At 41.2% G+C, this 21938-nt stretch overlaps 1 protein-coding gene across 1 annotated transcript in view; it reads right to left on the bottom strand.

Moving 5' to 3' along the window:
- TGFBR3 (transforming growth factor beta receptor 3) overlaps positions 1-21938 on the bottom strand; it is a 119276-nt gene that overhangs the window by 47721 nt on the left and 49617 nt on the right. The window contains exon 4 of the mRNA XM_065656064.1: positions 3535-3672. Coding sequence (XP_065512136.1) covers positions 3535-3672 — 138 coding nt within the window. The remainder of the gene's footprint in view (positions 1-3534; positions 3673-21938) is intronic.

Below are 21938 nucleotides of genomic sequence, written 5' to 3'. Positions count from 1 at the left end.
TCCATTCAGTGCCAGGAGTCTGGAAAAAAAAGTCTTCAAAATATGACATTAAAAAAATCCTGATGCTACCAGAACACACCCTTTGGTTTGCTTGAGGCTTGTTATTTATTCCACTGCGAGGTTTAGCCACCAGCAGACGCTTTGTGAAAATGAACCTGTGAGCTGCCTCCGTGAAGACAAAGCACATGACAAGTCACTGTGCTAAGGGAACTGATGTGTATCACATGATAAAAACAAGTGTAAACCCACAAGTATATACCAAATTTACATTTTTATACTGAAAAACGTTTACCAAGAAGGTATTTTGTGCTTCCCTCTATAACTCAAAGGCTGGATTTTCTCCCCCATTCATTTTAACTTCTGCCTAATGGATGACCAAGCCCAAGGCAAAAATCCAAGCTTGAGCTACATGATAAGTTAAGCTCCAGCCCAGCTCAGCAGTACTGTATTTTCCTGGGTTTTTTTGATACATGCAGACACAAGCTTTTCATCCTTTCCTTTAAATAAAGCAATCTGCGGTGTCTTAGCTTTAGTGGAAACTCAAACAATTAATTCACTGAGTGACAGTAGCAGACCGTGCTCTTAATGAGGACGCTGAGAACACACAGCCCTAAATTAACACTCTGCTCCAATATAAACATCACTTAAGCTCAGTGTACCTTCATTTCTCCACCTGTACAATGGTACTAACAGCACTTTACAGGTTGCTCTGACTCATTACCTGCTCATATCCTGGAGAAGATCTTGGATCTTCTAATACAATTAATATGTAATTTTTATTTATTTATTCAAAACACACATCCCTGTAACAGTTTAAGAAATTATGATGCTTTACAGGGAAAAAATAATAACTAGTAATAAAAAGAAAGCTAGGGCTTATTGGTTACATGATCTGTTAGCTACAAACTTTGACCTGCCTCTAGGGGTGTTGTCTTTATCAGCAGCAAGTCCCAGAATTTGCCATTTATGATACCTACCCTTCTAACCAGGGATCAATCAATAGACCAGTGCAATTCATACTTTACATACAGTATAAAAATAAAATTGTGAATGAACGTTATTGTATGAAAAGTCTGAAAAAGAAGCTGGAAAGTCAATGACTGTCCTGCCCAAGGCTTCCATAGAGACAGACACAATAGTTATGACACTCCTCCGGTATGCATGACACAGACTTCTGTTTCGAGCTTTGAATTCATGGACATCCAAAAAGGTTTTTTAAATTTGAAATCTCTTACGATTCAAAATACTCCATTTTCTGGCTTGGCTATACATTTGAGAAGAATGAACAAGACAGAGCTGCAGAAGTACACGGCTAAGCCAAGTATTTTCAAACAAGGGCCAAGGAAGCGAGCTCTGCACGCCGCAGCCCTCGGAGCTGCTATTTACACTCCGAGGCTCAGCTCTCAGCACCAGAGGGCTCTGGCAGGCGGCAAGGAGCCTCTCGGCTCCAGGGCAGGAGCAGTGTGTCCATCTGCCCCACAGTTTGCCTGAAAAAAGAACCCCTGGTTCTGCAGAGGGCCGGGCTCCTCCAGGCCAGAGGCAGTGCCAGGGACTGCAAACCGGCACAGCCCAACGCAAACAGCTCTGCTGCAGAACTAGAGCCCCTCCGTTTCTTTTTGGCAAATTGCACTCGCCCACCGGTGCTGCGAGGACTTCCGCAGCATTTCCCATGTTTTCTGTGCTGTTTGATTCTGTGCTCTTTTTTCAGAAAGCTATTGGGAAAACAATGCATTTGTCCTTGTGAGCGGAGTGGAACTGTGGAAAAGCAATGGCCATTCACCACAGTTTAAGTTGTTCAGCCGAATCGTGAGTGCTGCTGCTCACATCTTCAAGCCTGTTTTTGTAACCAGGAGAGCTTGAAACATTTTTCTGAGGCAAACACTTAGCTAATGGTACAGTTTTGGCAGCCGCAGCCTTAGGCACGTTCCTATTGTTCCTATGCCTTAACGCAGCCCAATGAAGCTGTGCAGAGCCCAGCCAAGCCAGCCCAGCACGATCAGAGCGCAGAAAAGGGTGGCTCTGAGCAGGAAACCTCTTCATTCCCAGAGGCAAGATGAGGAGAGAGGGAAAATCCTGGAGGAGGAGGAAGAGAGGGGAAGAGAGAGCTGCCCACCAGCTAGCTGATATGAAATGGGAGTGATGATGTAGCAACTGTAGGAGATCAAAACTAAACTGAAAGTAGGTCCACGACTTGATTAACTGATGAAAGGTGTTGTTTCTTTTATCCAGGAGAGGAGTGAGGACTCTTATTGTACTGTTGTTCGTCATCTTGTTCCTCAGTCTTTTTCTGAGCAGACCTGAACTGTACTGGTTGCATTAAGGACACATACCAGGAATGGTCAACAGGAAGATAACGGTCAAGCATCTCTAACACAGTAATGAGAAAACCTAAGATTGTGAACACCTTAGAATACAAACAAGCCCGTGCACTTTGCGCCAATCAGTATCACGCTGATTGATGGAGTCCTTCAAAGTTCATAATATCAAGGGTACTCCTACTCTTTTATCCTGATGACAAGAAGAAATAAAACAATCCCAGAAAGCTTTCGGTGTCCAGCAAGTGACAGATCTCTTGGTACACTTAACAGTGTCACCACTGAGAGAGCAATGCCCCTTCCCAGTGTGCCAATGCTGCAGCACTGTCCACCCTCCCCTCCCGCTGATGCACAGGGACACCATTAATTTCCTTTCGGGCATTGCAGAACCAGTCTTGCCTACCACTGTCAGCTATGCTGGAGGAGAAAAATTAAACCCTATAAGGATATAGCTAAGAATAATCAAGTTTAGTTCTGCAATTAGAGTTGAGTATAGTAAAAGCTGCAACTTTAATAAAGACAACTCATGATTAGACATGATGTCATGCATTAAAAATTTAATCCAAACAACTTGTCTGTTTCACTACAAATAGCAAACTTCAATGTCCTGGCAAACTGTAAGGACATGATTTACAAATACTAGGTAATATTTGGATCCTGCATTATAAGCAGTGCTCCAGTCTTTCTGAGAAATAAAAATGACTTCATTCTGGGCTTAGCTCGGTCATTTCAATAGACCAAGCTTCAGCAGAGACATAAACTGTAATTGTACATATTGAGCTTAATACATACAGATTTTTGTTTTGGTCACAGACCACACAACTAGTGTCCACCCATAATAATTTCCCATTGGTTTGAGGCTCTTTGCACTACGGTACTATTAAATTTCTAATCAGGACTGGCAATCTGTTATAACCTCACAGCTTTTTGAACTGGAATGACTGCTAGTGTTAATAGCTACATGATATACAGATTCTGAAAAAGCAGTTTTGCTTTCTTTTCCTTGAATTCACATAACAAGTAATTGGGTACTTTTTCCAAACTACTTTGCCCTACCACCTAACTGTTCCCCAGAGCCCTACACTGAAACTTGACCTCCTGTTAACTTGGTTTTTTTCAATGTATGTTTGAAAACTTTCCAAACGAATGCTATTAACTCTATGACTTGTGTGACAGGTAGCTATGATAAAGAGCAGACCAGAGGACTGTGTATACTTACAAAGAAAACTCTTCGGATTCCAGGTGCCAGTCTTTCTGTTTTTAGCTTCCAGACCAGAGGCAAAGGAGAGTTGAGAAGGAACACCAGAGGCTTCTGGTGAATATGTACTGATGAAATTGGATTCAAATGTAACGTGACCTACGGAGAAACAGAGAAATACGTGAACACTTCCTTATAAGTTGCAAAACCAAATTGGAATTTGGAACAATGAATCAAAGGTCATTTTTATATACATTATGGCTTTCAGCATTCAGACCTCTTGACTCAAGATTATAGACTAATCTATTTACAAAAAAAAAAAAAATCAGTCAACAAAGCACAGATAATATAAAGAATGAAATAGTTAACATTTGTGCTCTACACTTGCAAAGCACTGCTAAAGTGTTTAAGAAAACCTTGGCAAATGCTGATGAAAAATAGCTTACGCAAAAGGTCAAACCACTAAGCTGCGAGTTGGAGAACAAGGAGATAAAGAGAATTGCAAAGCAAACTGATTTCTGGTTTCTAGAGGGTAACCTAAGCTGGCTTAAGACTACAAACCTCATTTGCTGATGCTATTAGGGCATAAAACTAACCTGCAAAACAAGTAAAACTAAGCAAACAAAAACCAGGAGGAACAAATCCAGAAACACAAGCAAGCACAACACTAGTTTATGGAAGGAATTCCAACAGAAATTTTAACAGGCATTAGGGCAAGAAAATGCCTGTCTTCAGGAACTAAAAGCATATGTGGGAAAATGATCTCAGGAACATGAACATCACAAAAGTGAGGCAAACCTGTTAGAGGTGATTTTTAAGCAACCGGTCTGTGGTTGCTGGAAGCCCCTCCTGCCCAGCTCCTCCTATCCCAGTGCTGCCCTTCTAGAAATGGGCCAATGTGGGACAAAACCCCAACCAAATGCATGACAGAGAACAGCCTGTCAGTTTTTAGCACAAAACTTGTAATTGAAATCACAGTGGTTTTGCAGTATCTAATAAGCTTTTTAGCAGCTAGCATTTGGCTTGATATTTCATACTGCTTAATGGGAAAAAAGCTTTAGAGTGCAATGGAGGGATGATATATCACACAGGCTAAGCAGGCAAGCCGAAGTCTCGCAACTGTGAGCAGCAGTTGGGTGCCCTGACAGAATCACAGCTCTTTCTACCAAAGAGACAGAGGGAGCCAACATGAACACAACCACCAACTTGAGTGGTGGCACACAGAAATGAGCATACAGGTGACTGAGAATGAATTTTGTCTTCTGCTAGAGATTTTGAAAGGAAATCTGAGACACGGAAGCCCCTACGTGTAGTTTATTGCATTATTCTTACATAGTGGTTAAGCATCAGTTAGCTTACCATTAAAGTAAACAGCGGATTCATCTGGCAAACTAAGTAGATGAAAGCTAGAGACCAAACTGAAATTAGGTACCCATTACTGTTAAAAATCTTTCCAAAAGAAAAAGGTAGTTAGCTTGCTTTTTTCAATTATTTTTTATTTTCTTTATTCCCCTCCCACCCCCACCCCAAAGCAAAAAGCTCACCGTCACTGCTAAGTGCAAGTCAAACCCAGGTCTCAGGTCTGACAGGCGTCTGGAGGAGAGCAGAAAATACCTTTTTCTGCTACTTAAGAACTTGCGAAAGAGCCAACAAGCAACTGGCTGTGTTACCATGCCAATCAGTAAGCAGATGCTCAAACGCAGAATGTACAAGAAACTTCAAGGCCACTGAATCAATGTCTCAAGTTGCTGCAGTGAAACAGGGATCGATCCAGCTCTGCCCAGAGGAAGGTCGGGCACCGACACCTTCCACCTTCCCCACTGCTTGGTTCCTCCAGGCAGGAAGCCTCATTGTATTTATCCATTTCCAAAATAAAACAAATTACTACAGATTACCATGTCTTCCAGGGACCCCATTTCTCTCCAATTTCTGCCTCAAAAGAAGAAAATACCTCATTTTAGGAAACTGCAGGTTGTTAGAGCTCTGAATGCTAACAGGATGACAGACTTCAAAAGCCAAACAGCCATGATCTTAGCTACAAAAACTACTTTACAGTGTCAGGCTACAGAGTCAAAATAATTCTGTTAGCTGCAAATAAGAAAGAAGATAAAATTATTTGTTTTACGAGGCTCCCACTTCGTTGTTGTCTCTAGAAATAGAGAGGGCAAAAGTGGAAAGAAAAAGGTGTTTAGAACCGCTATTAAATTCATGGCTATTAAAAAGCTTTCATTAATTCTTGTGGTTTTTCAGCTGTAATCACAGCTAATTAGTAATAAGCTGTTTAAACTCTTAAATACAATAACCTTGTTCTGGAGCTATATTTTGTTACAAAGCAATAAAAACACTGTAATCTAAGTTTACCAAAGTAGCACAGTTATACCTTTTGCAGTCCTGATCTGGCAAATACAAGTTCAAATTTTACTCTGATATTTTTTTCAGCTCCAAACGGCATAAAGCACATTCAGTTTTAAACTCTCTGAACTTCAAAGTGTCAAAGAGAAAATCTACTACATTAAATGGAGCAAATATTAAACACATCCACTCTTATCACATGCATCCATAGCCACATTTTCACACTGAATGATAATCGGTCTCTTCTGACAGTAAAGGAAGTAAACACTAATGTAAATGTTGAAGTAATGAGCTATAATATAAGTTTATGTACTTAAATAACCAAGAATAGAAAAACAGTAAGAATTCTCTCACACTGGCTAATGGGGGCACTCAGCTTGGATTTTTATTAGAATGTCAAGTCAACGCAAAGAAGGGCCTATCAGAAATTTTAAATGCTTTTGCTATTTAAAACCTCTGGTATCTATTAAAAGCAGAAATTATAGAAGAAATATAACACACTCTGAAGACTTCATCTCAGAAACAGCTAGGCCAAGTCCTTTGGGTAATAAGGAAATGGAGAAGTATCTCTGTTTCAGCTGATCTCAGACAGGTTTATTCAAAGCCAGCATCTATCAAACAAGACAGATGTTTTAGACTTCATGAAGATTTTTGCGTCTTGGTTTGATCACATGAGAGAGCACACAGAGCAATCACGCTACCTTAGTGAGAAAATCAGAGACTCTTCGCAACTGGATCTATGATCAGATTTCATAGTTGCTGTTCCTTTAGGCTTTGGAGATTAAATATGTATATAATATACACATATGATTATTTCCATACATGCATGGAAATAATCAACAAAGTTTGAGCCCTATTCAGAAGTGGTGATATATCTATCCATGCCTTTGGCTGGAACTGTAGGATACGTTATATCACATAATGGAATTTTCCTACATTTCTGCCTGAAAAGTGCAGACTGATCCTTAAGAAAAGCTACAGAACTTTAACACAAAATCATTTAATTTTTCATAAGTAAATTAAGTGTTCCTGCGAAAATTTTCAGAGTAAATGTAATTTTGCATTACTGAATTCCTCAGTTTGCTCATGAGTAAGACAGCAAAACACATAATGTGGAATTCATATTCCTAGCGTAAACTTGAGAAAGAATACAGCTAATGTGAGCATGCTTCTGCAGCAGCCTCTGTCACTATATTCCTTCGCATATATATTCCCTGTCACTACACTTGGCATAAAGGAGTCCTCAGCACCAACTTGGTTTTCCAGAATGAAAAAAAACCCCACAGAGCTGCTCAGAAAGTACTCAGGGCCATCGTGGTCATTGTATTTTTCATAATTAACTTTTGCTTCAGAGCTAGCGCTGATGAGGAGCAGCCGAGTAGCCTGGATGTGACCATTCCCATTGAGAAGTCATACAAAATTAACAGACTCCTTCTAAAGTAACTACATCCCACTCTAATATTTATGATTGCCCTCATCACTGTCTGAGCTTGATGATACACAGTGGTGGTATCTGGTGGTATGGTAGACTGTTTCCTGGTCCTTGGAAAGATTTTCAAGCAAACTCCGCTCTCTCACCAAAATGTCATTTCTGCCAAAGCGTCCCCGCTGTGGCTCTAGTTAAACTGTTTATTAGCTGAATCCCAGGTGGTGCTTCCCTTCCCCGGCCACCATTCTGCCTTGCCTTAGCTCACGAGCTCTTCAAGGCACATCCTTTCTCAAATGTCTAGACAGTTCACAGCACCTTCTAAACACTCCACAAATTAATAGAAAGGTACTGGATCACTTCAAACCACCAAACAAAATGTTTCTAATTAAAAGCAGAGGAGCTAACTAGAAATTTTCTCCTCCTTTTTGTATTCTCCCTGGCAGAATCCATATTATTAAATATTTACATGAAGCATTGCCCAGAAACTCCACCAGAAACCAGTCCTACATGTGTTCAGCACCATACAGCTAGATATGAAGACATGATGTGAAATTCTGAACTCATTGAACCCTGTAGTAAAATTGATTACTTTTTCCAAAACTCCCATATAAGATTTTTTTTTTTAAATTAGGAATCTAAAAAGATATATTATCCATCTATTCTTAAGTGTTCAAACAACCTTATAAAATACACACAATTTTGTACTTCTCAGCAACATACTCCCTCAGTCAAAGCCTTCTGCATCTCAGACAGCTCTATGAGCAGTTTGGTCAAACAACACCAGCAGAAAATTAAACCAGAATCATTAAAAGGACTAAAAGCACTGTTAGCTCACCTAGTCCATTCAATAAGCAGCTGCTATTGCTCTGACCATGTTATTTTCAAAACATATTAAGGGACAGCACAAAAACCAAGCAGACAGCAGCATAACAACAGCACAGGAAAATAAGTCGACATGGTCCAACACATCCCTTGCTCCCAGTGAAAGGCTCATTTGACCTCTGAGCTGTTGCACAAGCAAAATGCTGGCAGTGCAATCAATAGTTTGGCCAGACCTTCTGGACCTGTGTCTCAGCAATGGTCCTCTCTGCAAGGCTCAGCTTCAGCAGCTGTTTGTCAGAGCAAGCTCCTCTTCCAGGCTCACGTCTGCCCTTCGCAGCCTCCTTTGGCACACACTCCTCCAGATAATACATGACTATCTTGTCAGGAATAAGGCAACTTGGTCATGGATGAAAATTAAAGCTATTCTAAAAAAACCCCACAACAAAACCTCCAAATTAATTTTTAAAAAGCATACCAAGAACAAAGCCACATAACTGCAACTAGAACATGAACCACAGAGAAATTCTGTCATTTTTGCTAGAATGCATTTTTCAATGTGTGTTATCAAAACTGTAAGAAAAAAAAAAAAAAAAAAGACAGACTTTAAAAAGATAGATATTTCGTAGGTAGCACACCTACCAAACTTACACTGGCACGACTTTGCCAGCTCTATTTGCAGTATTCGCGCCGGTCACGACTGCGGGCACAGCCTGCAGGGTTCCTCTGAGGTCTCTCACAGCAGCAACCAGGTGACGGTGGCTGCAGGGGCTCCTCTGTCCCCAGAGACCTGAGTTTCACGGAAGGCTGAGTATCACCACAGAAACCAGCTACAAAAACAGTCTACGGGCTCCTGCCCCACTGCTCTGGTAAAGCAATTTGTACTACGTGAAAGGCAAGGGCACAAATGCTGAAAACAGATCAAAGTAAACACTGCTGTTAAAGCACCGGTTTGTTTTGCTGACTTCAAGGCATCAAATCGCAGACTCTGTGTTTTGTTCTAAAAAGATGAAAGTCAAGTGCCAAGGATCTGTAAAGTGGAATTAACTATTCCAGAGTGAAGGCCTTAAGATAAATTCATAGCACATTTTCCAAAACAGCCATTACGAATTTGTGCTAATAAACCAGGACGAAATATGCTGTGCTGTATTGAGTTACACTGCCCAGGCTGGCACAGCTGTTCTCTAAAACAGAGAAGAGAAAAAAACAATTTCAACCCTCAGATCATATAAACACGTTTTCTGACTTACAAATAATGCACTAAAGATGGATTTATGACATCTTAACTCATTACTCAGCTGCAAAGATTAAGTTAATTAACACAAAGCAGGCAAAATTTAGAATAGAAATTTGAAAATTTATACCTATCACTGCTCTGTTTTCACTCTTTTTGGTAATATATATTTATATGACATACCTTATTGTTGTATTGCAACAGTCAAAGAAAATATGAAGAAACTTATATTTACAGTTCATTAGTGTATATTGTCCAATATAAGAGATTTAGAATTTCTACTGAAATTCACTTGAAAAATATAATGCTGATACATTGGCTGTAAAATAAAGTAATTCAGTCAAGGCTTAATCCATGAAACCACGTCAAGTGGTAGGATCTAGTACAGCAACACTTTTCAAAAGTGTTTATCAATTGCTTTGGGATGGATCTCCAGGATAACATTTTTTCTTTTTAAGATGGAAATAAAGAAAAGGTATATCCTTTGGGCAGGGAATGTGAATTCAGAATTGAACACTCTTTTTTTTCTTCGTATTTTTGCTATGCTCTTTGAATATTGTGTTACAGATTTGATACCAAGCCAGCTGTAGTAGATTGCAATGTCCAGCTTTTGGGAGCCAACAGTTTCCAAGAGAAAGTTTGCTCATTTTTCCAAGAAAAGCAAAATATGTTCACATTGTGTTAACTCTTGAAGGTAGTTTTGCTCAAAGGGTTACATATTTACACTCTTAAATCAAACTATTGTATAAGCAAGTTCCTATAAGCATGTGAGACCCTGCTGCTTCCCTTCTGGGAAGGTACTCCAGTGCAGACTCTTCTATTCGTACAGGCCAAGCAACTATTTTTTTTTGAAAACTCACCCCAGCAATGAGACAGAAGATCTTCAGAACAGCAACAGATAAATATACATCTCCAGGAAAACTGCAACGCCATTAAAAACAGGCACTCATACCCACTCATACCCACACACAGTTACTTCTTCTCCTGCAGAACTCAAAGCTGTGCCACCCTTACAGCCTCTGACAGATGCACCAGCCTTCTCCTCTTGGCCAGGGATGCTGCTGAGCGAGGGATGCAGGAAGAACACGTGGGGAGCAAAAGCCCTTTTCTTTCTTTCACTCACTCCCCCAGGAACACGTCTGAGTGCCTGGCAGCTGTGGTAGCATCTACCAGGTGTGTGGAGGACTGAAGTTTATTTTACCCTAAAGGTATGGCTGCAGATGGATTAGCATTGCCCGGACCTCCTCACCCACACTCAACAGAATCAGACTGATTAAACACCAGTTATAGCTCAACTGTGAAAATCATGAGAAAGATTCGCCCCTGACATAACTCCACTGAAGCTATTGGAATTAAGGCAGAGGCTGATGTGGTCTCATACATTACCTTATAAAAAAAGAATACTATTGCACAATCTGCTGACCCTTATGATCTACCACCCGGATTGGAAAACTAGGCTTCATCAGAAAGGCCAGAGAACAGAAAGGTTAAAAGGACTACCCAGCTATGATCGACAGCCCATTGCACGCTCTTCATTAAGAAGTACTGTCAGAAACCTTTGACCAAAAGGTGTTTGAAATCTCTTCTTTTTTTTCCCCTATTTGTCCTGCAACAGGGGCTAAAGGTCAGGGTGCACTGTACCAGACACAGATAGTTCCCTCCCCAAAGAGCTTACAAATCAAGACATTCAAGTCCTACACCACATGTGCATGCCAACATCCACTAACAAAGTATTTTGAAGTACGCATGATGTTCCCAGAAGGCCACTTAAACATGAAGATGCATTATTTATGATTCAGGGGAGAAATGGCAGCCCCAATGCGTGTGTTCAAGGGAAGAACTAAGCAAAGCTCTGTTTGCCCTCAGTGAGGATGGAGCAGCACCTCTGCATTTGACACCTGTTACACTCACAGCAAAGCAAGGTACTCAACAGGACACACGGTCTTCAACAAAGATCTCAGGTTTACCCTCAGAACCAGCTTGAGAACTGACCTGCCCAGCCACTGACACAGTAACTGTATCCAACAGCGTCATCTCCATTAGAACAAAAGCCTAAGAGCTTGCAGCATATTCAAATATCTGTAGTTCTCCCTCCAGTCCAAGTTCTGGTACCCTTCTAGCCCTAAATATTCAATGACCAAGCTGAAGATCTGTGTAACGGGAGGTAATTACAGCACATTTCGATCTTCTCGTAAGGATTCACAATTCATTTGCTCCAGACAGACTAAAAAAAGGAAAATACAAGTAAAATTTAGCACTACAACATTAACAAATATAAATCACGTGTAAGACGAGTACAGTGTAATGCAGTGGCACGCTGCATGGTTCTAACATTGCTCAGTACCTGGCAGCACTGTCGTTTGTATCTGGTTCATGACTGATATTTCACGGCATCGATGAGACCTTCTCCTCAGAAATGTAAGAGCAGGCAACCGTGCTGCTAAGTCTTTACTGGAAATGCAGAAACAGAAGTGCCCATTCAGAAAGTACCACCGCTCACACAATGTCAGAAAGTTCTGACACAAGGAGATGTTACAAAACAGTGCTCCTAGCTTCACGAAATGTTGGACCATTTCTGCCCGCAGCTCAGTCACATAATTTATCTTCAGACAAAAATGTAGCCAGTTAATTTCTAGTGTTCCAAAGTCGTTATTTTAAGCTGAAGCTGCCAAATGCAATCAGGTTATGTTAGATGCTAATCGTTTGGCAAATACCTAGGTAATCAAAAAGTTAGGACCAAAGGTATTCTTTACACAAATAACTTGACAAACTGGTAGGACCGTTATTGAAGTCCAATTTGCACTAGAAAGTGGTATTACTTTCACAGTGCAAGAATAACAACCGTGAGAAAACTTGTGGCTTTATAAAAAGAGGGCTATTTCAGAACACAAAGGGTAGTAATTGTACTACAATAAGTTATACTTACACTGATAGAGCTACTTCTGTGACAATGATCTAAAAGTATAACCCAAAGAGTTTACTCATAAATTTTATGTAGAGATCATACATATGTGTAAACTGCCTACTTTAGCTTCGTTAAGCTGAATAATACAGGATCCAGCTTTCCCTGTGCATGTATATTTCAATAATGTTTTTATGTCTTCAGTGTTATCTCATGAATTATACAGTTTGGAGAAGCAGAGTTCTTGTGAAAAATACGATTTTTTCAAAAACTTCTGGCTGCAGCAAAGCAAGCGGACAGTCTCCGCACAAGCATCTCTGCTTGGCTCTGCCAGCCCAATCTCATCTTCACGCACTAACCGTGCTCTGGGCACCTGCAGAGCCAGGGCTGCCCACAGCGACCAGCCCCATGGTTTGTGCAAGGGAAAGCCCGTGCCCACCAGTGCAAGGCTGGGATCACTTCACCCATTCCTCCCGTGACCCGAACTAGACGCTCAGGCTCCCAAGGATTAAGTGAAACCATTTGTGCCATCTGCCCTTCCACAAAGCAGTCAGGCTTCCCAGCACTTGAGAGCTAAAAACACGATGTTTCGCTCAGCTTTGCATAAATCAGTAGATGTCAATACTGTTCACATGCCATATAATGAATCCTAAGGGGAAAGTCCTCTTTTTATACATTTTGTGGGAAAACTTCTTGTTGGCTGTAGATCTGTTTAAGGGTACAGGATCCATTCCTGCGAGCCGCAAGTACAGCATCTCCCCTACTGTTGTTAAGCGGTCTATTCACGAAACGGTATCACAGACTAAGACTAACGTGAAAAGAAAACATTTTGCCAGACAATATTCTATTCTGCACTTACTTGTACATATATTGCAGGTGTAAGTTTTTCTTTGGTGATTTAGCCAAGCCACAAAGTAAGTTTAATTTTATACTCCTTCCCTCGTCCCATCCCTAAACTATCATCAGAGAGTTGTGTAACAGAGTGCCCAGTGCCCTGAAAAAGCACTGGAGGAGGGGGGGAGTCACTACTATGTTGGAGGATGTACAAGCACATAATAAAAAGCAGCTCCTGTCACAAGTAAAATGCTTCTTAAACTGACAGATAAGAGACTTACAAAAAAACTTCTGCCAGGACCATTTTCCTTAAATGCACTTGGGGCATTCTGAGCAAATCTACACAGGCTTTTCCAGGTAAACACACATTTCCGCTGCCTGTATTATCAGCAGGTTAGATAGGTGCTAGCCACCCAACCAGATGTTACATAGCTGCATTCATGTACCACTATAGTATCGATACTTTTTGCCTCTCAACGGGTCTCATTAGTCATAGCTCAGCATGATACTGACCATGGCTTCAGAGTCCAGCATTAGCACTGTCTCATCTCTACCAGGCTCCGATGGCAGACACAGCAAGTTCACAGTTCATCTCAAATGCAAAACACCACACAGACGTAACATAGCACACAGTGTCATTAGAGCATCGTGGCAAAACTGGAATCTGAGTACTCCCAAATCTCAAGGTAAATCCAGAACAGATGAGCACCCTACTTTCCATTGTTTCGAAAGTTGCAGATGGGGAAGGGGAAGAGGCTGAGACAATGAGGCTTTACAAAGCAAGAAAAGATAACAAACAAACATGAAACGGACGATGGAAAGACTGCAGAACAAAGCATTATGTCATTTGAAAGCCCTCACATATAAAAAAAATTGTTCCTCAAAGGTTGTGCAGCCAGACCTCACATAGATCCAGATGACTAGAAAAAAGAAACATTTTACAGGTGCCTTTTAGAGAGGCACAGTCACATACGGAAGTGTAAAATATGGAGTTCACATTTTTATTGGACATGTAAAACTAAATTCTTGCTTTTCAAGCCAGGGTAAAGAACAGTGTGTGTGCCTGAGTCATAAAAGTCTGAAAACCTAAGCAGCAGCAACAGATTTAGGAAACAACTTTGTTTACTTTATTGTCAGTAACCCACCAGCCTGAGCAAGAGCTGGTGCAAGTGTGCGTCTGTAATACATACACTCAAAAATGGTATTAGAAATTAAATACAAAGGAAACTGCTTTCAGAAGATTAAAAGTAACTGTAACCAACACATTGTCCCTCTACTCCCCTGGGGCAGATCTGCATTCCTCCCATTTTTTTCTATTTTCAAACTTCAAAAATAATCAGAACTTTTACTCTCTGTAGAAACAAAGCAGTGTTTTATGAATATTTCAAAGAATACACTTATTATACTGACTATATGGAAAAAAGAAAAAAACACCACCACTACACCACCACCAAACCCCTAAGGAACCAAATTTTGTATTTAATGAGGCCTATCCATATAAGTAAGACTACTCACATCTGTATATACTTGCAGAATCAAAGCCATGAAAACTGACAAAATCCTCCAGAAGACATTACTGAGGCTGTCATGCAAGTATTTTCTTGCATGATTATGTCATTCCATGCACTTCTTATCTACGCTGTCTTGCTGACCCTTGCTTCAAAACAGATTTATGAAGAAAATACTGGCTTGTTTTCCAGCTCACAGTGTAAGAACAGACTGCTGCTCCTTATGTGCGATATTTTTCCATGTAGCTTCAGGTACATTTTCAGCATCCGATTTACCTCACTGCAAGTACCACTTGAAACCAAATTAGTGGATGAAAGAAGGCATGTCCCCATGGTCTGTTCTGAAAAGATATCTACAAAGCAAGTGCCACTGTGCTTCTCTGAAAAACTGATGTCATACAGAGTCACACTTCCCAACAGGCCTCAAAGGCTCACGTTATCCACGTGCACTAGCAGATCACGTCTGTGCAGACAAAATGAATAATCTGTGTCCTTGGGTGATGACAGAAGAGCAATCCAGACTTCAACTCGTCTTCAGGCTCAGAGAACGCCAGAAAGGCAACAGATTTTAAAACTTTTCCCTCAGTGATGAGATTTGGGTCATCGCCAAATATTACCTCTCATGTTCATCACATAAGGCATGAGCTCCAAATATAATAAAAATATTTCTGCACTATAACAATTGCCACAGCAATTTAAAGAGACATCATCAGCTATACATTACCTACAATTCCTTTAAACTTTTTCAAGCCATTTAAGTTTCAGATGTTTGTACCTCATGGTGGTGCTATTTTCGCATCCTCTCCTTTAAATAACAAATTTTACTACTGTAGAAGTACTCTGTTTATGTTTCATAGGGAAAATAAGAGACTCTTCTAGAGAAACACAAACTTGAGTATATGCTAAGTGTTATTGAAAGCATGATCTACATAACAACAACAACAACAAAAAAATCACCACACATTTATTCCTCTTCTCGTATCTTGCCACTGCAAGATTTTACTTTTTCAGCTGATACAGGAGCGTGGCTGTCAGGCACAGCAAGCTCCACACAATTTATGTTGGAAATTTTCCCCGATGCTGGGAGGTTGGAGGAGAACGACTTCATTAATTCCAGCTTTTGGTTCAAACAGACACTCCAGAGAACAACACAGATATGACCACTAATGACAAGTGTTGCTCCAGTATCTCCCTCTCACACACACACACGTACAAGCCCAAAGCTGGACTGGAACCTGTCCATCGAGTTTGTGATATAAACAGACTCCTGGAAATGTCATCACTTCCTTAATTATATTTTCTTGGGGAAAGTAACTGTAGACAAACAGTAATTTATAAATATTCCAAGGCATGTCAGACAGAAGCTTTAAGGAGAGAACTGGAGACCAAGAATGTGAATCACAGTTTATGATCAAAATCAAACCACGTGCATCTGCCTGGAAGAACGTGTGAGCACACGTGCACAGTGTGTTCACACACACGCGAGTGACGGAGGGAGGAACAGGAGTCCATGCAGTAAAGCCTGTGGCAGCAGCAGCCCCGTTCTCTCTACAGTCCTGCAACTGCACATCAGCACCTGAGGGCACTCGCAGGAGGGGAAAACAAGAGGCCAATTTTCAGCTTCCAACAGGTCATTTTAAACAGCAGTCAGCAAAACTGAAAAATGTGAGCAATCAGAAAAGTCATTCTGACATGTTTCCTTTCGAACCCTTTAGCCTTCTGTGGTGGGCCGTGGCACGGCTTCAGACACCCCCCACTCCGCGCTCTGAAACTGAGAGCAGGTCTCGCTTTCTGCGCACAGCAAACAGTCCCGTTTCTAAAAACAGAAAATAGCGAGGGTTTGCACAGCACTTCCCAAGTCATGAGAAGTCACTGCTGCCTCTTTCAGGGTAGACGCATCAAACCAAGCCATGCTGCTGCAGGACAGCAGGCTCTGCACAAACAGGCTCTTCTGGCCGACACAGGACTTCCTCTGGCAGTTCTGGTGGGCAGAACTTGAAATGACTGCCAAATCCAATGACCAGCAAATCCTGAGCTGGCTCAAAACAACCCACCAAGACTGCAGTCCAGAGCAAACAAGACGAAAAAGCCACATTAAAAAAGGCTGGATTTTATGCAAGCGCAGATGGTTCAAAGTGCTAAGGAAGAGAAGGGGGGGAAGAGGTGTGTGAGAGCTCTTTAAGAAATGGAGGCTGGGGTGGCTGTTGGTTTGTTTGTTTTTTAAAGACATGGCAATGCGGCGTCCATCAATCAAGGCAACTAAGACATCAGTGTCATTTTAGTGTTTCAGCTGCATGGGAGTTGCAGCTTTCAGTAGATGTGGTGTCATCTGAGAAAGACAATGAATGATTACAATTTCTGTGGAGCATGCTGTCAGTATCTTTAAGGCTTTATAAGGTCCAGCACAGGGTAAGAACTTCTCAAATGCCAAAAGTCGCTTCCAACTCTAATCTGGAGTCTGTCAGCTCCCAGTACTGAACTGGCTGGCTACATGACTTAGGGTGTCAGACTCCACGTGACAATCTTTCCCTGAAAGATACTCTCTTGATGGTTGACTCATGAAGCTGGATAAGCGTCGCCCAGACTTTCACCAAACCCCTCCCACACCGCAGGCTTCCTTTTAGGGCTTACCTTCTCCCATGTGGAACAAGACCCTTTGCCTCCAAGTTACCAGTCCTCTCATCTGAAGTCTCACCTCAGACTTCTCCATCCCCAGAAAGACTAAGCATCTCCACTACTTCAATCTTCTCTCCTTCATCCCCAGACAGACTGGGCAGCGACACAGCCACCTGCGCCACTCCTCAGGCCATCTCACTATAGGTAGTTCATGCCACCCCTGGTTCTAAACTCCTGTGTGTGCTTGCACTGCCATTTGTAAGTCTGCTGCTGCAGTTAGATATCCATTACTGCCGCCAAGCAGAGGTGCTCAGAAAGTGCAGAGGCAGGAACAGTAAAGTACCCTTGCAACATTCAGATCTGCTCTGTACCTTGGCAGAGGCACAGGCATGGTGCTTTGTTTTATCTCTGAAAGCTTCTTCTAAAGCAGCAACTATTTTTCTCCAAAACAAAGGCTTTTGGCCTACCAGAAGTACTGACCATACCCACATGCAGCAGTGTGGGCTTCCCACCGTACCACAGCGGGCAGATGCAATGCAGCCTGGCAAACCAAGCAACGTGCCCTTTATTTCCCAGCCTAATTCTGCACCACATATTCTGGTCAGCTCACCAGAAACATTAAATTTGTACAGCCAAGTGACCTGGCAGTGCACAGACCCATTATTAATGTTAGTAAAGTCTGTGGTCATCTCAAGAGTTTAATGTCTCAGAAGTAACAAACTCTTTTTCTCGAGCCTCTTATTTTAGTACGAGTTTAGGACTGCATAGGATAATAATCCAATTATTTTAATTTGGATTATAAAGCCCAAACTGCAGGGTGCTTCAAAAAATCATATCAAACTAGGCTGTCTTGTCAGTTTTAGAGCAGCTGGTCAAGCTGACACCAAGAGCTCAGCACTAAAAAGCCACAGTAGGAAAAGAAACTGACCTTATTTTTACTACATGTAAAACTACATGTACTACACATACTACATTTTAGTACATGTACTACATTTTTACTACCTGAAGTCTCAGAAAACAGCCTAAGTCTACATTTAATTGGTACTAAATGGAAACTTGTTTTAACAAACGCACTTTTAGAGGAAGAAATAAACAAAATGGAATCAAGCAAACAGCTAGGTAACAAAAACCTCACTAACTCCAGCCATCACATAATAAACCTTGAATTCCCTTCCCGCCTGCTGCGGGCAGGAGGCCTCCAGGACCCTCTGACCATGGCTCTGGTGCAGCGGGTCAGCACATCTAAATCACGCTCAGAAAGTGGCCCCTTTGTCACGGCTGAATCTCAAGGCTGTCCCCAGATCTCTGGATGCCTGAGCATGAAATAAAACATTCTTCCCGTAACACAGCCTTGGGGAAGGTTGTTGTGGTGTTAAACTTCCGAAAACAGTTTAAATGAACACACTGGGAATACAGTAAATAGACAGAAAAATAGCCAAAATGATCCAGGTTTTCATTACCCACATTTACCAGATCTTCATAGTCCTAAAACACAAAAACATCATGACATAGAAGAATTATCCTGAATTCAGGATGCACTGCAGAGATCAGGATGTAGAAATAAATTATCAGGTGACTGTTTCAGAGCCTCTTCCTGTCCCATTTTTACAGCTTAGAGGATCTCTTCAGAAAGTACTTAAATATTGGACTTACATAATTTTGGCCATTATTTTATGACTTTTAACTGGATCGGCTCAGGAACCTGAGACTCACCACTAGTAAGTAGCTGTCTGTGATAATTAGCCTGCTTCATAAGAACTAACAGGCATTTTAATATCAGGTTTGCTCTCAAAGGAAAATTTTTTTATTATGAAATTGTTGCCAAGTAACACTGATTAAACAGTGGGGAAAAAGTCTGTTGAATTACTACAGCCTCAGTGGTGTTACTCGAAATTATAAAAATAAAGATGAGTCCTTGATTTTCCTGCCTTCATTTCACATAACACGTGTTAAACATCTGTATCAGGCATAACATCTTAAAGCTATTGAGGATGAGGATGTTGATGAAAACAATAGTGAATCCATTGCCAGGAACTCTGATTCCATGTATTCATATGTATTCAATCCTAAGTATCCACATGAGATTAATTTTATATGCCCCTGCTCCCCCTTTAGCTATTTCAATTGTGGCTGTGTGCCTGGAGCAGCCCAGGGAAATTCAACTGACAGGTATGACAAAAGAATCCTCCCTTAATTTAGGACTTCAGAATATACCTACCTAAGGAGTGACTTCCATCTCAAAAAAAAAATTAAGTTTTTCTATACACATTTTTCTGGTGCAAATCTTTAGAGCTTCCAAGTGCCTCCACAAACAATTATTTCTCCTAACAGAACAAAGCTCCATGAGAAAGCAGCTATCTCCTTTCTAAAAATGGGGAAACTGAAGCAGTGAAGATACCCAAAGCTGAAGAGAAAGTCATTGCAAGAGTTCAGTAGTTCCTGGCTTTCAGCTGAGACCCAGATCAGTACAGAAATGCACACATGCACTCACTTCCCCAGGAATATTTGATCAAATAAAACAAACAAAAAAGGCTTGCATTTTTCATGCCAAGTTCAATATAAACACTTGTGGCTATTACATGCACCCGCATTCTATTTCCTATGATAAAGCATGGCCAATATGAATTGTGATAAAAGACATTTCTAAGAAATATTTGAACAAGATTGGAACTTTTGGGGTTCTTACTTGAAGAAAGTGTCTTCACGGTCTCAACAAGTGAGATGTCACCTCAACAGAGATTAAGAAAGTAAAATACACACAAATTCCTTGAAGATCACAGATACGATTACAGCATTTCACAATGTGACCTTCTATTTACCAGATTTCAGCCTTAAAATGAAAGTGCTAAACTACTGAATTAGTTTTCCAAAGTTTCTTCAGAATACGTAATCCCATACACTTCCAGTCCACTTAATTTTTTCAGTTTACAGGGAAGAAAAAGCACTTGAACCTTATTAATCTTTACAGAAAAGCCTGCATGTGTTACAGGAGGAACACGTGCAGCTGCCGTGCCCTCCCCCTGCATCAGCCACCCCTCCTATGTTTAAATTTGCAAACGCTTGTTGTATGTATATTATACACAAGTGTCAAAGGGAGTTAAATTAATGCATACATGTTATGTTGCATATTTATGAAAACCAGGATAACTGCACAAGTATGTTTAATGCATGAGCCCTCCAAGGAATTTGCTAGGGGAAGTTTACACTCCTCCCAGCAACTAAGGAATGTGTAATTTAGCAGCATCTAACACAGGGCAGGTTAAAAACAAAACAAAACTTGACCTCCTCCCCCAAAGCAAGCCTTCACTTAAAGATTTTCAGATCTCGCATTCCATATTATCAGAACTTCAGCCAACCTCTGAACCAATGTGTGATTTATTTTAAATATGCTTTCGATGCTGCTGAATCTAACTAACGTGCTGTCAAACAAAATTACCGTCTTTATTCCAGAGTATACTGGAAATACTGTACAACCAACAAATCTCTACCTTTGCTATCAGCATTTGCAGGCAACAGGAAATACCTCAGCTGGTAAATCAAACTAATGTAACTTAAGGTGATGGGTACATTCTACTTTTAAGACAAAAGGCTACTTGGAGTTGGTTTTTACGGTAATGGGAAAGATAACATTTGCTCTGCTTTGTTTTCCGAGTCTGATCCTGTAAGTAGAATCCCATCTTTCCAAGTTGTTTACACTCTCTTGCTCGATGCTGTCGCCAGCAAGCCTTGCTCCAGCTTCCTGTGCAGTTTGAGCAGCCATCTCCGAGGGCTGTGTCTGGAAACTGGGTGGGAGGTGGGAGAAGGAAGCTGAGGGCTACAGACTGTGAAATGCATTCTGTGCCCTGCACTTTGGCACATCGCAGAAGGACACAGCAAAGACAGCTTGGGGCAAACTGCTTTCTTATCATAAGCATGTTGCATGAGGCACAAGCAGCCTCTTTCTGCTAGACGGCAACTATTTTTATTCAAAGCCAAATATTTAAATCTTCTATCGTCCTGTTGAGGTGATTAGACAGCAGGGGCGCAGCCTGCAGCCCTGTGCACGTGTGATTCCAGCTCACGTTGTCACCCCAGCAGTGCTGGGAGCAGCGAGCCAGAGGGAAATTGGGGTTCATGCAAACATGCGCTCTGCAGCTCATTCACGCCGGTCCCCTGGGAGGCACCAGCTCCAGCTGTAGCCGCTTCATCCCATCCCTGGGCACCCTTTAGTAACAAAGAATTTGCAAGTTCCCACTGTACCATGTCCCCACAACGACAGCACTCTTTTGCCCATCTTCAACAAAATTTGTGGTTACCTTGTGAGATCTACTCCCCCATACCAAATTTTTCTATGGCTTGCCAATGGATTTAAAGGTTCCTGGGTGATGAGAGAGGCACTGACAAACACAACCACACAGAGCTGTTTAGTTTTCATTAAAAACTATGTTACAAAAAAAATTTTTTTAAATAATTTAAAAAACACAGAGATTCCAACTTCAGTTTGGTGTTCATGCCCAGTACTGATTGTACCTACACTTTTTTCAGGCATTCACAGTGCACTCATCAGGCTGATAACCTAGTGGCTGGCCAACTAAGAAAGGCTTTAAAACAAACAAACACCACCACCACCAACAAAACAAATATAAAAATCTGTTCTTCATTCCCATCCCTACAAAACAAACAGTGTAATTGTGCTATTCATTTCATGAAAATTGAACTAAAGAAGACCTGACATTTTTGATTAAGGGCTGC

The sequence above is a fragment of the Caloenas nicobarica genome, chromosome Z (assembly GCF_036013445.1).
Source record: "Caloenas nicobarica isolate bCalNic1 chromosome Z, bCalNic1.hap1, whole genome shotgun sequence".
In the NCBI taxonomy this organism is placed as follows: Eukaryota; Metazoa; Chordata; class Aves; order Columbiformes; family Columbidae; genus Caloenas; species Caloenas nicobarica.
The sequence above is the reverse complement of the archived record's forward strand: the minus strand, read 5'-3'. Positions and strand labels throughout refer to the sequence as shown.